Source organism: Salvia hispanica, chromosome 1 (genome assembly GCF_029641045.1).
Source record: "Salvia hispanica isolate PSC_SH4W2 chromosome 1, Shi_PSC_v1, whole genome shotgun sequence".
NCBI lineage: Eukaryota > Viridiplantae > Streptophyta > Magnoliopsida > Lamiales > Lamiaceae > Salvia > Salvia hispanica.
This window is the reverse complement of record NC_142692.1, coordinates 54411992-54428120: the sequence shown is the minus strand read 5'-3', so window position 1 is coordinate 54428120 and position 16129 is coordinate 54411992. Positions and strand designations below refer to the sequence as shown.

Sequence of the window (16129 nt, the reverse complement as noted above, 5' to 3'; positions counted from 1 at the left end):
GTGCAAACTAATTTACAGTAATAACTAATAACTTTCAATTCTGTGTATTAAAATTATCAATACAAAGACATAATTATATCAATACAACATGTAAATTTTAAATATCAATACAAAGACATAAGTTTATCAACATAAGAATATTGATAAATTTATATTTTTGTGTTGATATTTTTGACATACAAAATTAATATTAGTTATTAGTTATTACTATAAATTAGTTAGTATTTGATCATACACCTGAAGACAAATGCATAAAATACATACCATAGGAATCTAGTTGGTTTGATTCGTTGTAAAGAGAAGCTATAAATTAATAAAGTTTAGTCAACTGAAGATCCAAGAGATTTGAGAAGGCCGGCAGACGAAAAACATCACAAAAATCTGAAATTACGTAATGGATATATGAGACAAAAATATAAGATGCCAAATCTGTCATATTTTATCGTCTTATTAATAGTTCACACATGAAAATTAGCAAGCAGCCTCAACCTCAAAGTCAAAAATAACCATTTTGGGTTGTTGGATTATAAATGTAGTTATTGATTAACAAATTTGAACATTTAGTATCTGTTTAGGCACGTTGTTGTTGAATCCAACATGAGTTTAAAATTAGACAACATTTCTCTTGTTTTTGTTGATTGTTCAACTGCTCATTACATAAACCACCAATTGGTTATTACTTATAACCAACTTTTGAAGCAGTCTAATTAGTAAATGTCTCTTTCATAAACTTTATGCAGACTTTTTCTCACGAATATATCTATATGTAATTTTGACTATGAGCTTATAGTTGAAGCAAATTGGCTTTGACTTTTTCCTAAATTTTGGTTGGTTGTTATAACTTATAAGATTGATTTTCAAATTACTCAATTCTATTATGCTTCTTCATCCAATATAGCCTCTGCAAAAATGTACATGATCATAAGCAAGAATCTAATCACATTTCTTATAATATTGGCCTCGTCGCCATCTCGATCCAACGGCCAGCAGCAGTATTCAGGTAATTCGGTTATGAACTGTGAAGCATCCGATGAAACAGGACCATCTCCGGCCTTCCTCTACAGCTGCAACGACGAAAGGCCTTCTTGCAAAGCCATATTGATGTTCAGAACCCAACCACCTTATTCCTCAGCCTCGTCCATTGCCAACCTAACCTCGTCCGACCCTCAAGAGCTGGCACGCCTCAACAACATCACGGCCTCTGAGATCCTACCTCCCGACAGTGCTGTGTTCGTTCCTGCAACGTGCTCGTGCTTGGGGAAGTACTATCAGGCCAACACCTCCTACGTCTACAAGTCCACGAATGAGACATACTTCACCATTGCAAACCAGACTTACCAAGGCCTCACCTCATGTAATGCCCTCAAACACCAGAACCCTTATAACAAATTGAAGTTAATCCCATCAACGAATCTTCGGGTGCCCCTCAGGTGTGCTTGTCCGAGTCAGGAGCAGATATCGAACGGGACCAAGTTTCTGCTCACATTCTTGTTAACATGGCATGATTCTGTTGCTAATATTAGTAAAAAGTTCAATGTGAGTGCCAAAAGTGTAGCTACAGCGAATGGATTTGCTACCGAGGATCCAATCGTTTATCCCTTCACAACTATCTTGATTCCTCTACAAACAGAACCTCAAGCTTCTAAGTTGAGATGGTTTTTCTCTACATCCTTTCCATACGCAGCAGTGTCCCACACAAAGCCGTTTCGATGGATTTCTGTGGGGGTAGGTGCTGGTGCTGCTCTGGTTGTATTTTGCTTTCTTGCTCTCCTCGGATTCATGCATTTTAGGAGAGTTAGAGCTGCTCGATTCTCGAGGGAAATGAAGGAGAGATTACCTGAGCACTTTCTAGATAAGGTTGTTGGAATAGGGGAAAGTTTGAAAATATACAAGTATGAAGAGTTGGAGGCTGCAACAGACAACTTCAGCCCACAGAGGAGGTTGAGTGAGTCCATCTACCATGGGATTCTTCGTGGGAATCGAGTAGCTGTGAAGAAGACAAGCAGAGATATCTCCAAAGAGATTAAAATTCTTGGCAATCTCAACCACTTCAACTTGATCAACCTCTATGGTGTTTGTGAGCATCATGAAGTATTCTACCTAGTTTATGAGTACATGGAGGAGGGCTCTTTAAAGAACTGGCTTTGTAGAGAAACGAGTGCCTTCGCCCACAGTTGGAACCACCGGATTCTCATTGCTCTAGACGTTGCAAATGGGCTCGATTATCTACACAACTGCACTTCTCCAGCTTATGTGCACAAGGATATCAACAGTTGCAATATCTTACTCAACCGCGAACTCAGAGCAAAGATCACAAATTTTAGCTTAGCTGGAGAGAATGGGAAGTCACATACCGGCTCGGTTGTTGGAGAAAAGGGTTACATGGCACCGGAGTATGTTGAAGCAGGGGAGGTAAGCCCTAAGATAGATGTCTACGCGTTTGGGGTGGTGCTGTTGGAGTTGATCACCGGAAGAGAAGCTGTGTTGGTAAAAGATGGTGAGGAATCTCTTCTGTCTGAAGTAGTGATCTCTGCTGCTGATGGAACACACATGGCAGATGATGCTAATGCCCTTGTTGATCCTCGTCTTCATGTGAAGCATCCACTTGGCTTCGCCATCGACCAGAGTGAGCTAGCACTGCGTCTGCTGAAGCTGTGCGCCGCGTGCTTGGCTCCACAACCTACCACAAGATTAAGCATGGGTGAAGTTGTTAATGCTCTCATGAAAATTCAGCCTGATGTCTACAATTCTCAATCATTTTCCATTGAATAAAATTAGTATGAATCATCTAATGCTTTGCTTTACATCTTGTAAGTTACATAAGATATGCAAATGTGTTCTATATTTTGTGACAAAAGTGGTACAAGGCGAGTTTCATATTTTATAAAGTACATACATGATACAATCAAAGAAATTAAAACCTAAATAACATCAATCGGTTCAGTGATCTTTAATAGGAGTGATTGGTGCAATTTTTATTAGTCCTAAAACTATACTGTAGACGGCAATATAATTATAGTATAGCCAAATATTTGTACTTAAAATTCAAAAACTACAACCATAAATTGGTTTTGTCTTTTTATCTCAAGATTCAAGAACACAATATAATTTACTCAAGAACAACACTCAAAACTTTCTTCTCTATCTCACAACAATTACAGTAGCTAAGTAAGTAGACAATATTTTCTCACAAATATAGTGTTTAATGACATGAATATGAGTAGTGTGCTTGAAACAGATTTCTCACTCCAACGGTTTTAACTAACTCCCTTCACCTTTCATTATTTGCATGTTAGCCCTCCTACTTCCCACATATTCAGTAGCTCCACATTCTTGCTACACAGTTATACACATCCATTTATAAAGGAACATTTTATATTAAAACTCAACTAATAATACTTCATCAAAATATACAAACATACTTTAGTAAACTTCAAAATTGGAAGTGGCTAACTTTAGCAGATCTTCATCTTTCTCCCAAAGTCGAACGATTACATGAAGGTCTAATTCGTCTCCATGTAAATCCTGTTGCTGCTCCAATATCTGTTTAGCTGACAACACCATTGAGTCATTGCAAGAATCCAATATAATTGATCTGAGTGTTGCTATTTCTCCGATTTCTGAAGGGATCTCCTCCAGTTCATCTAAATTCAGAAGATGAAGCTCCTCAAGAAGTGGAAAGTGGGAGCTCTCTAACACTGTCCAATCTTCTAGATCACCACATCCGCCCAATGCTAATAACCTAAGACTGCGGAATTGGCCTTCAATTGTTTCCCACTTTCGTGTTCTAAAGCGACCTCCATCTAATCTGAGCCTCCAAAGAAGTGGTAAAGAACCTAACATTGGCAGTATGTCTTCCAACTCAAAATTAGTTGGCACATCAAGATATAACTTCTTAAGTGAGGGTGGGAAACTCATCTTCAGCTGATACTTTCTATCAACAAACCAGGGGAACTGTAACATCAAGGATTCCAGTTTACTAAAACACTGAAGATAGCTGAGACAGTCCACTCGCTCAATTAGCTCCACATTGTAAATCACAACCAATTTCATAATATTGGGAATTCTTTTAACATCATCTTCACTTAAACTGAAATTCTCCACTCCTTTGAGCACCTCTAGATTCTCCATTATAATAATATCATTGTCGATGCTCGGAGGATCTGGGAGATGCAATTGACATTCAATGAAATGGACATACCTAAGTTTATGCATTTTCCAAATTGCAATTGGTGCAATAAAATCATTACAACAAGCAATAATTAGTGTATGAAGATTCCAAAGGAGATTGATTGAAGGAATCGCGGACTCCAAAGAAGTACCAAAGGCAAGGTATCGTGAATTCACCAAATGAAACACTTCAAGAGGATACAAGTAGTCTGACCCAGTACATGAACCAGTATAAGCATCTAGTGTCCTCAGAAATCTAGAATTTGGCAATCCTGGGCATACACCTCGATGGCGTACATAAGTTCGAGCATGTGACATAGAGTCCAAGGCAACACGAACTCTTTCATTTGAAGTGCTTGTCGGAATAACAATGCGATGCTGGTTAGTTATTCCTTGAGGACTTTGTTCTCCCACGACATAAAAAAATCTCTGTTTTTTAGCTTCTTTTATACATAGATCTCTTAATAAATCATGAATCATGCATGATTTTACATTCCCAAGGAACCCCAAGTCATGAACTAGAATCAGATTTCTATCAATTAGCTCTTTCAAGTACTCTCTGGCAACTGTGTTCAAGCTTTTGTCGTTTACTGATTTCAGAAATCCCTCAGAAATCCATAACTTGACAACTTCTGAAGCAGTAATTACACTATCTTCCTCAAACACTCCCATATAAAGAAAACAAGGCTTTAGATAGGCTGGCAAATGATTATAGCTAAGTTTCAATAATTTCAAGCAATAATCATCATTCTCCGAATTCACTATTGCGCTTAAGTTTTCTTGCATGTGCTCCCAATATCCTAGTGTAAAATTGGATTTAGCCATTAGACCCCCAATCACAGTGATTGCCAAAGGAAGTCCATTACATTTTCCAACAATTTCCTTTCCAATTTGCTTGAGATCAGTAGGAAAACTCTATTCCCCAAATACAGTTTTGGATAACAAAGTCCAGCTACTATCCTCATCTAGCAAACTCATCTTACAGACATTGTAGGAATCAGTCAAGTGGGCAGCCAAGTTCGACATCCTAGTTGTTACTACTATTCGACTACCCTCATTGCAATCAGGAAAGGAAAATTTCAATTTATCCCACACATCTATACTCCACATATCATCCAATATAATGAGATACCTCCTACCTCATAAACACTTGTGTAGTGCTACTTGTAAATCATTCTCATTAATATTGCTCGAGCACCCTCTTGCTCGAGTGAGAACTTCCCTAAGAGTTTCTACTATATAATATTCTTGGGAAATGGTAGTCCACACGCAAATATCAAAATGATCCTTAATAAGCCGGTGTTCAAACGCACCTTTTGCAAGACCGATGCCACCCATCCCTACTATACGGATGATTTGGCGATTGGGGTTTCCATCAGTAAGCCTATAAGGAGTTGAAGAAGCACATCATCAAACCCTATCGTGAGATGGTTCTTTTCTGTGGAATCGGATCGAAAATCAGCACCATCAGTTCTCTGGTGCACTGCCTTCTCCCTCATTATCGCAATCACCTCTTTCTTCAACAAATCCATTTCTTCTATCACATTTTGCAGATCTTGATACAAGTGTATGCAACTAACTTGTTCATCACCATTGTCGTTGGCTGCTTTTGCAGAAAGCTGGACAGTGTCAATAATATAGGACTCGATCAAATCTTCAGCTGCACGAGCTACATCTACAATGCGCATCTCCAACGGGTCTTCTTCGTCGCTGTATGCAAAAGGGGAGTTATAGCTTTCAAGAAATTTCTGCAAAAAGACAAGTTTTTCAGTCAGAGATTCAACTTGTTGTTTATCAAGGGAAATTGGAGGGGAAGGATGAGTTTCAATATCATCTATGATACGTATAAGAGAAAGCAGAGCTGCATAAGCCGCCATGAATATAGATGAGCAGTGTGAATGAAAATGAGATAAATCTGCAGAGAAAATTGTGATACTGTGATATAGGAACAACTTCCTTTGCAGCTGGCTCCCATTGTTTATAAGGCACAACTAATAATTGCTCTTTAGTTCGCCACTCAAAATTTACTTTTAGCCAAAAACAAATACAGTAAGTGACTATAAAGGTAGGTGCTTTTGTGCTTGTGAATATCAACCACAATCTTAAAACACATCGAAGATGACAATTCAGATATAATCCCTTTTTGAAATTGAATTTAATTTTATCCTTCAAAAAAAGTAAAAGTATTTTTGGTAATATTCTTAGCGAAGAAATCCATACGTAATTCAAAACATACTGTTCATTCAAATTTTATTAGTGGAGTTTCCCTTTTTGGTTGCATTTTTGTGTTGTTTTAAATAAATCTATGGAAAGTTTGGACGAGGAGAATTGCAAAAATGTCCAAAAGTTGAACGCAAAAAATAATTTTAGTAGTCCACCATACTTATATACTCCCTCCGTCTCACTATATAAGTGATTATAAAACCAATCAAACAACCATGCATAACCTAATAGCTCCAAACATTGTGATAGACAATGCATAACCAATTTCTTCCTAATAGTTTAGACATTGTGTCGTTTTAAAACTTACTCAAAAATCTACAAACATTGTGCAAAGCGACACGGTTTATGATAGACAATGTCCCCTTTTCTTCCTCCTTAATTCCATTTTGTCATCTTTTGTCCAATATAACTCTATATCGATGTAGAAGGATTCACTTGGAAAGTATGAAGCCTTTTCGAAATCCTTGCAAATAATCATCAAAGTGAAAACACAGAGTAATGAACTGATTCTTGAATATGAAAATACCCTTGTTCTTTTAAAGATCTATCTCGTATCTGGCATTGCATGGTTTCACTCTACAATATCTCTGAACCATTCCCCTAAAGCTCATCTAAAGGCATCATAAATAGTCTACTTGTCTTGAAATGATCTAGACCAATTGGAAAATCTAAATTCATTTCGCCTTTTGATATAATCCAAATTCGGTCTTTCTTTTTTGGTAAGTCTTTTTCTCTTATGAAGTGAGCATCATTTTTCACCGACAATGCTTCAATCATTTTTTCTTTCTATCTCTCCTACTTTATCAATTTATCATTAAAACTTGTTCAGTCCCAAATTCCCTGTTTTTATGTGACAGAGAAAGTATATAAAAGTCGAATCCACATTTCGCTAACTTTTTTTACCCACTTTTTTTTACAAAGCCTCAATTTCTTAAAACCGTCACCGATCAAATTTGAGACATCTATTAGGCACCAGAGGTAGTATTTGACAAGTTGACAAACCTAGTATAAAATGTAACCATGGTATTTACTATATCTCAATTTAAATGAGTTATATTCCATTTCTTTAAAGTTATTTGAGCCACGTTTTTCATGGCAGAAACCAAAACTTCTAATCTCACAAACTTTATCCACTCTTCTACTTTACTTCACTTGGGATCAGGTGCAACTGCCATAAACGTATGATTCTCGACATCTGCCATATCAATAAGAGGCTCCTTTCGGTCGGTAGCATACCCTTCCAGTTCATCCAAAGCAACGGAAGGAGTAACATTATTTTTTTGCAGCTCATAAAACAGCCTAACTCCAAAGCCCAAGATGCAGAAAGCCCCCTGCGCATTGAGGGGGAACTTGGATCGATTCTCGTACCAACGATTTGATGATACACTAACAAATATTTCGGTACAATTACATTTGGTGGCTTATATTTGCTTTCATTGTATTCTATAGCTGAGTATTAGTTAAAGAAAAATTAAAAAAGTCATTTACTTTCTGGGCATCCAACATGCAAGACGAATGAATATATACAAATATAGAGCATGAACTCCAATACCGAATTGAGCTATCAAGTTAACAAGGAAATCTCCCTGTCAGGCGAATGTGATCGAGTGTGCTCCTCAGCCCGTATTTGAGCACCACCTTGTTGGCGTAAACTGCAGAATTGTCTGATTCAATCTGGTGTTTGAAAAACTCGCAAAGTTTTTTCTCAAATTCAGACATCTTCGCCTTCTTCGAAGAGCCAGACGAGGATGCTGAGGTCGAGGCAGAAGCTGCATTGCTACCAGAGCCAGCATTGATCTCTGAATCTAACCACATCTGAGCTAGCACTTGGCAGATTCCTCTTTCAACTTCTGGACTAAGATTTGGGTAACCTGAAAGTTGATAAGTGTGTAGGCATGTACTACAGCAAGAGAAATTAGTGAGCGTTAACCTTTTAGACGGAGCCACGCATACATCATTTCATGAGCCAGGACCAACCCAGTCAGTAACCTACATCAGGACATAGATTACTTACGGTGAGGATCCAAAGGCAGAAGATTAGCTATACCTCTCTACCTAGGCAGACCATACAGAATGAGGATCGCTGTTACTTCACATTTTCGAACGAGTCTGTAAGGCTCAGGAAACATGCCTGCTATCCAATATGCTCCTATTTTTGGTCTCCTCAGTATCTGGGAAGTGAAGGGTCGAAAGTTAAGAGCGAAAGTATTTTCACAACGTTATTCAGTTTGATTTTTAGGTCACATTAATGATTTGCTCGTACTGTGTTAACAGTTTGCTCTTCTGATAGGCAAAGGCCTGTAGTCTGCGGCGTGTGGTGATGACCCTGGCAACAGAATAAATATTACTAAATCAGCCCCTTTGCCGATGAGAACTTTAGGAAAACTATGATGCTTTCACAGAGTAGAGTGTACAGTTTTCTCTCCTTCGATGGCTTCATTTAGTGCTTGCCTCTCGACCAAGAGTAATGGCACTTGCTGCTCTACCTTCATCATTAGACCTTCGTAAAATTCTTGTATTTCAAGGTAAAGCGGTTGGCACTCGTGTGTATCCATTATTGATGAATCTAGACACTCGAAACACAGCTTCCTCCGATCATCAAGAATGATATATATAGTATCTACTGGCTGCACTACGGGACAACCATTAAATAGGTAAAAAATACTAAGACATACTCCCTCTCTGTCCCAACTTAGTTGGGACATTTTTTTTAGCACGAAGAGTGGGAGATTAGAAATTATGTTAAATAGAATACAAAAAGACATAATAAAATTAAATCTAGAATAAAGTAGGAGAGATAAATGAAAGTAAAATAAGAGAAATAAAGTAAGAGTGGAGAGAAATGACTCAAATAAGTTGGGACATCAGGATTACGAACTCTACTAAGTTAGGACAGAGAGACTACTATGTATTTCCCGTTCATGAAGATCTCATGTTCGTATCTCTTTCTTTCAGTTTCCCTTCAAAGAAAATCTAATTTGTACTGCTCACCTCCATTCTTTTACAGCTACAGCAATGGGATGTTCCATCATGTTCGTGTGAAGGGCAGTACTTCTGCTTCCAGAAAGGATGAACTCTGTACTCAATAAGCCCGGCTGCATTCAAGGGAATCTACATGAATGGAAAATGAATATAAGACCAAAGCTCTCGAGGAACAAGTATGACTCTTGATAGGTCAATCGAGAAATACCAAATGAATATAACTCAGTCTATTCAACTAAATGGTGGTGCAGTGTCTCCTACATTAATTAATAGGCACTCTCTATTTCTCTCTGACTAATATTACTGAATATGAATTATAGTTCGAACGTCAGTTGAAAGACGGAAACAACAGCCAATTTGAATATCGCAGAATGTTAATGTGACACATTTAGGCCCCTCTTGGTATGGTGGAATGGATTGACATTCCTACCTTCATTCCATTTTTTTGCTTGGTGATTCACCATTCCTTTTGGAAAGGCCATTCCATTCCACATGGGAATACCCATTCCATTCCATTCCATTTTCCTTTTTCCTCATTTTAAATTTTAACAAAATTATATATTATTTTATATTCATATATAAATTTAATATCATCACAATTTTATAATAAAATTAAAATAATTTTTTTTAATACTTCACACATTTCACACATAGTAAAATCAACATATTAATTATTCATATTTTATTCCATTCCATTTCTATATTAATTTGTAGTTATCAAACATAGGAATGAAATCAATCATGGAATAACAATTTCATTCCTTTTGCATTCCTCGTGCTTACCAAGCACAAGAATGGAATGGAATTATCATTTCATTCTCATCTCCATTCCATTCATCGTACTAAGGAGCCCATTAATATTGAAGAGAGGGAGGAATATATTTTTGCAGCTCATTCAACAGCCCAATATGTAGCCCAACTTGCAAACCAAAGATTCAGCAAGCCCCCGCGCGTTGAATCATGAGCTAGACGCACGTCCCACTCACAGTCTCACACCAAGAAATGAATGAAGGATTGTGTGTGAAAGATAGTTGCTAGTGTTTCCTTTTTCGTGGAGAAGTTATGATCCATGTTCTGCATTTTAGAAGATAAAATTAGCTATAGTTATTTTATTTCATTATGAAGATATGAATATATGAATCAAGTTTCTCTTCCCCCTTCACTTCATTATGCTTGCATTTTCTGCCTATTTTCATAGCCTTGATGCTTTCATTGCCCACTCGTCTTGCCAACTCCTCCACTCCCTCACTAGTTGGCTTCGCTGTCGTCTTTGCTCCAACAACAAATCGATAAAAATAAAAAATAAAATAATTATCAAAGGGGGAGAACTTGGATCGATTCTCGTACCAACTATTTGATGATACATGAACAAATATTTTCGGTACAATTACATTTGGTGGCCTTTTTTTCGGCAATTAGTTAAAGAAAAATTAAAAAGTCATTTACTTTCTGGGCATCCAATATGCAAGACATTTGCATATAGAGAAAAAATTTCATACCAAATACGGAGATATCAAGTTAACAAGAAATATTCCCTGTCAGGCGAATGTGATCGAGAGTGCTCCCCAGCCCATATTTGAGCACCGCCGTGTTGCCTTCCCTGAAACCATCTCCGTAAACTTCAGAACTATCCGATTCTATCTGCTGTATGAGAATCTGACCAAGTTTTTTCCCAAATTCAAACCTCTTCTCCTTCTTTGAAGAGCCAGACGAGGATACTGAGGTCGAGGCAGTAGCTGCATTGCTACCAGAGCCAGGAATGATCTCTGAATATAACCACATCTGAGCTAGCATATTAGTGAACGTTTACCTTTCAGACGGAGCCACGCATGCATCATTTCATGAGCCAGGATTGACCCAGTCAGTTATCTACAGAATGAGAATCGCTGTTACTTATGGTGAGGATCCAAGAAGGCAGAAGATGAGCTATACCTCATAGTATAACATATAAGTTACTCTACCTAGGCAGACCATACAGAATGAGGATTGCTGTTATTTCACATTTTTGAACGAGCCTGTAAGGCTCAGGAGACATGTCTGTACGATATCCTCCTTTTTTGGGTCACCTCAGTATCTGGGAATTGAAGGGTCGAAAGTTGAGAAAGAAATATTCTAACAGCGTTATTCAGCTGATTTTCATTTCATAGTATTTAATATTTTTTTGTACTGTGCTAACAGTTTTCTCTTCAGATAGGCAATGGCCTCTAGTCTCCGGCATGTGGTGATGACCCTGGCACCAGAATAAATAATCAGCCCCTATGCCACTTTAGTAAAACTATGATGCCTACACATAATAGACTGTACAATTTTCTCTCCTTCCATGGCTTATAGCAACGGGGTGTTCCATCATGTTTGTGTGAAGGGCAGTACTTCTGATGCCAGAAAGGATTAGCTTTGTACTCATTAAGTCCGGCTGCAATCGTGGGAATCTACATGGATGGAAAATAAATATAAGACCCAAGCTCTAAAGTAACAAGTATGACTCTGGTAGGTCAATCGAGAAATACCAAACAACAAATATAACTCATTCTAGTCCAAACCCAATCACACAATAGTAAAAGAATAAGCTAAATGTAATCCGAAATGTATGTACTGTGTATCAAACTATATATACAGCAAAAGAATATGAAGAACACTTACAAAGTTCTTACAAACATCACATTTGGGGTGGTGCAAGTCCTTATAGCATGATTTATGGAAGGGATGATTTTTATAGATGGGAAACTGAAACAGAATTCGAGATAAGTCAGTTCATAAGATTATTGGTCCATTCAAGTTATGTAACCCGTCGCTAAACAATCTTTTTTTGCCATTTTGGTATGTACACAAAGATTAGTCCAATTCTATTCATAGAGTCATAGAAACTACCCCACAACATATCACTGTCAGTATATCGATTTATTTTCTATTTCTACCACATGGCCCACTACTTTCTCTACTCATAATACATTTATTAATTAATACTAACACTGCCCTCCCCCTAAGGTGGGACATTTTCCCCACTCACAGTGATACACCAACCAGTTTTAATTAAAACACATAGCGCACCCATTAGGCCTGTTTTTTGGGGATGGAGGGAGTATCAAAGAGACATAGGGAATATAAACGAGGCACCTAGAAAGTCAGAAAATGAAACTACTCCGTATAATGTTCTCATAACAGTTTAGCACCTCATAATCAGAAATTTCTTGGTCGCAAGCATTACAACAGAAACATTTTGGATGCCAAACAGCTCCCATGCAACTCAAGTATCTTCCAGGGCCAATTTCAGTATTGCAACCAGTGCAGATTCTACACAAGATGAATAAGCCGGTTCATGAGAGTTAAAAAAAGTATTCTCTACCAAAAGAATAGCCAACTCATACAATGAATGTTGAAAATTAAGTCATAACAAGACATTCATTTCAGTTTTCAACATTTTATATGAATGTGCTAGCTCTCTTTGAGACAATATATCGAGAGACTCATAAAAATGTCCGAGACACAATAGCTTGCGTACGTTTCTATCAAATAGTACTCCCTCAGGCTGCGATTATGACTTGAATCTTTTCACTTTTAATATATATGGTAACGTAGATATCACGTTCCATTAACTCATTCCATTCGCATTTTATTATAAAACTAATTTATAAGTTGGACCCACATTCCACTAACATTTTCCACCCAAATTCCTTGACATTTCTTAAAACTCGAGCCACCAAAAAAAGTAGGATGTGTAATCGCTGAGGGAGTAATAATGTAATATCGAAGGATGTTGATGTTATCATAGAGATTCAGAACGATCGCAACCTCTAAAAGTATTCATGAAGTTTGGATACTGAAAATCTTTGAGTTCTTTGAGTTACTAAGAGTAACAGCTAATGACATTGCTAATATACTTGCGACGCTTCTCAAATATTGCATAAAAATTGCATTACTTGCTTATGTATATTAAAAGCATAAGAATGGACATGTTTTCAGTTCGATAACTTTAAATTTCTATTTGCAGATCAACTTTGCATAAATAACCTAGCCAGAACTTCGAAGAATATGTTCCACCAATCGATCTGATAGGTTGATAAGATTCTAAAAATTTTAACTGAAACATACAGAAAGCTGAAAATGATAAATTACTGGGAAATGTATTACCTGTATCCAGAAGGATAGTGGAGTTGAGGTAACTGAGTTGGAGGAGGTTGAGGTGATTGGGGTGAAGGAGGTTGAGGTGATATGGGTGGAGATGATCGAGGGGAGGACTTCACATTCAAACTTTCTTGCAGAGCCTTAGCAAGCTGCTAATCTTTGTCCAACTGAGAATCATTATCTGCATTCACGAGTCCAAGTTACCGAGCTTACCAAATCCTTAAAATATTTCAAACACATTGATGCTTCTTTACTAACTTAACTCATGGTAAAGAAACACCATAGAGATAATAAAAAAAGATATCTCAAACTTCCCAGACAATTTTCTAATTAGCTCATATTCACAAAAAGATATCACAACAGATCCCCAAACACAAGAAATAAGTTGACAGAATCTACCATTGGGTGTGAATCCTCAAGAGAAAATGTTGTAGCTGCTTGACTTACCTAGAACTTTTTTACCCTTCTCTTTCTTGTCACCTTCAGCTATGGAAAGTACGATTGCTCTATCAAGTCCTTCCATGTCAAAATCGAACAATTGATCCTAAATTATGAATCAACACAGAAGATGATGCAAATGAAATTGAACCAATGATGTTAGAGGCCAAGGGGAGATTGCAGATGAAATCAGAGGTCCTTCCCAAATTGTATCATCTTCGTATTTCTCGTGATACTGCCCTTTTCAGATTCTGTATTTTCGCCTCTACACTTATACACAGCAGACTGGCAAGGAATTTTGAAGCTTCTCAGGCAGCAAACTAGTTATGTTCAATCATTTTACAATTTTTATTCTTTAGCTAATTCCAGCAGAAGCCAAAAGGAAAGGGATCAAAAGATCAAACAATCATTAAACTCAAAAAGTTCACTGTGCACGAATTCTAAAATCCAAAAATCTAGTTACAACTTTCTCAAAGCAAAACCAATTAAATCATCGAAACAGAAAATGTATACTCATTATAAAGAGTTATCCACAACACCAGTATCCCTAGCAGGAAATATGTAAGAGAGACGTATGGGTTTTACCAGAAACAGATCAAGAATCAGCAGAATTTGGAAGAATCAGATCAGACGAGGCATCAAATTTGGGTGACGAAAGCATAATGAGGGAGTCAACAGCTGAAAGAATGGACAGTCCATTTGTAACAAATTACCCAATCTAGTTAGGGCGTGTTTGGTATCATAGACTCATACCATAAGTGGCGTTTGGTTTAGCAGTTTCCTTTTCTGCATGCCCGGGCTCCGGCCCAAGCAATGGAGGCTGCAACAAATGGTACTCCCTCCGTCGTCCCATTTTCTTTTTTGGTTTGTCCCAACTAAAATGACTCATTACTAAAAATAGAAGCACTTTTAGTTTATTTATTTTTTCTCTCTTACTTTATTCTCACCACTTAACATACAAAATAAAATTGCATAAAATCTCGTGCCGTTTAAGGAATGGGTCATCTTCCTTAGGACAGAGGGAGTATGTAATTATGCTACAAAACCCTGATTTGTCTCCCGTAACTTATTTTTATTTCAATTCTTTCATATGTACAACAAAGATTAAAGACCAAAGATATTTTGACAATCTTGAGATATCCCTCCGTCCGAGCTAAGATGACACATTTCTTAGTCGACACAAGATTTTAGGAGTTATTGGTTAATATCAATGTTTTAAAAATCGGACCGGTCGGCGAACCGGCGTCGTTACTGGTTCACTGGTTCAACCGGTTCACTGGTCGAACCATTGGTTGAACCGGAATATATAATAAACACATATATTATATATTATTAAGAAATTTAATATTTTTATGTATTAAAATAGATGATGTTTATTAATTTAAGAAAATTTATTTCATAAAATAATATTATAATTAAATACGAATTAGGTATTAAGTTTAGATAAAAATATTTATTAAGTTTAGATAAAAATATTTATTAAGTTTAGATAAAAATATTCATTGATGTCAATAGCTAGGGTATATAAATTAAGCATGTAATATAAAAAATTTATTTATAGTAAATAATGAATCTTATATGGTACTAATAATAATATAGATGGTAAGTAGAGCATCATTAAAATATAGAGGATGATAATTATTTATATTATAATTAACAATTATATTAAAGAATATAAAATTAAAATGAATTATTAGTTTTTGTAGATAAAAATTTAATGGTTAATGTATAAAAATATTTGATGTTCAAATTGTTCAATGAGCTCATGTGGTGGAGTGGGAGAGGTCTTCTTATGTAGAAGAGAGGTCATGGGTTCAACTCCTACCAACAACAAATTTTAAAAAAATTTAAACAAAACAATATTAAACCGGTTTCCGGTTCACGGTCCAATCGGTCCGGCTGGCCGGTTCTGCCGGTTCACAGCGGTTCAATGCATTGGTGGTTTAAAGGAGTGAACCGGACCGGACTACCTACCGGTTCGCGGTCCGACCAGTCGAACCGGCCGGTCCGGTCCGGTTTTTAAAACATTGGTTAATATAGTTAATTAGAAAGAGAAACAGTGGGTGAAAGTATTAAATGGAGAGAGAAATAGAGTTGAGTATTTAACTACACAAAAAATAAAATGGTTTGGTATATTAATTGGAGAGAAAAAGTTATCAAAAATAGAAATGTATCATCTTGGTTGGGACAAACT

General features: G+C 36.9%; 1 protein-coding gene, 1 long non-coding RNA gene and 2 pseudogenes across 3 annotated transcripts; 1 reads left to right on the top strand and 3 right to left on the bottom strand.

Moving 5' to 3' along the window:
• Positions 1–904: 904 nt before the first annotated feature.
• Positions 905–2831, top strand: LOC125219588 (protein LYK5-like). Its single transcript, XM_048121607.2, has one exon. The coding sequence runs from the start codon at positions 910–912 to the stop codon at positions 2770–2772; it is 1863 nt and encodes a 620-aa protein (XP_047977564.1). The 5' UTR covers positions 905–909; the 3' UTR covers positions 2773–2831.
• A 526-nt stretch (positions 2832–3357) lies between these two features.
• On the bottom strand, positions 3358–6197 carry LOC125219590 (putative late blight resistance protein homolog R1A-3; annotated as a pseudogene). Its single transcript, XR_016136041.1, has 2 exons — positions 6014–6197; positions 3358–5918 (listed from the first exon to the last, which is right to left on the bottom strand). The product of XR_016136041.1 is annotated as a putative late blight resistance protein homolog R1A-3 (transcript).
• A 1765-nt stretch (positions 6198–7962) lies between these two features.
• On the bottom strand, positions 7963–14547 carry LOC125220363 (protein DA1-related 1-like; annotated as a pseudogene).
• Positions 10687–11629, bottom strand: LOC148934160 (uncharacterized). Its single transcript, XR_016136040.1, has 2 exons — positions 11337–11629; positions 10687–11244 (listed from the first exon to the last, which is right to left on the bottom strand). It is a non-coding gene; the product is annotated as an uncharacterized LOC148934160 (long non-coding RNA).
• Positions 14548–16129: the final 1582 nt, after the last annotated feature.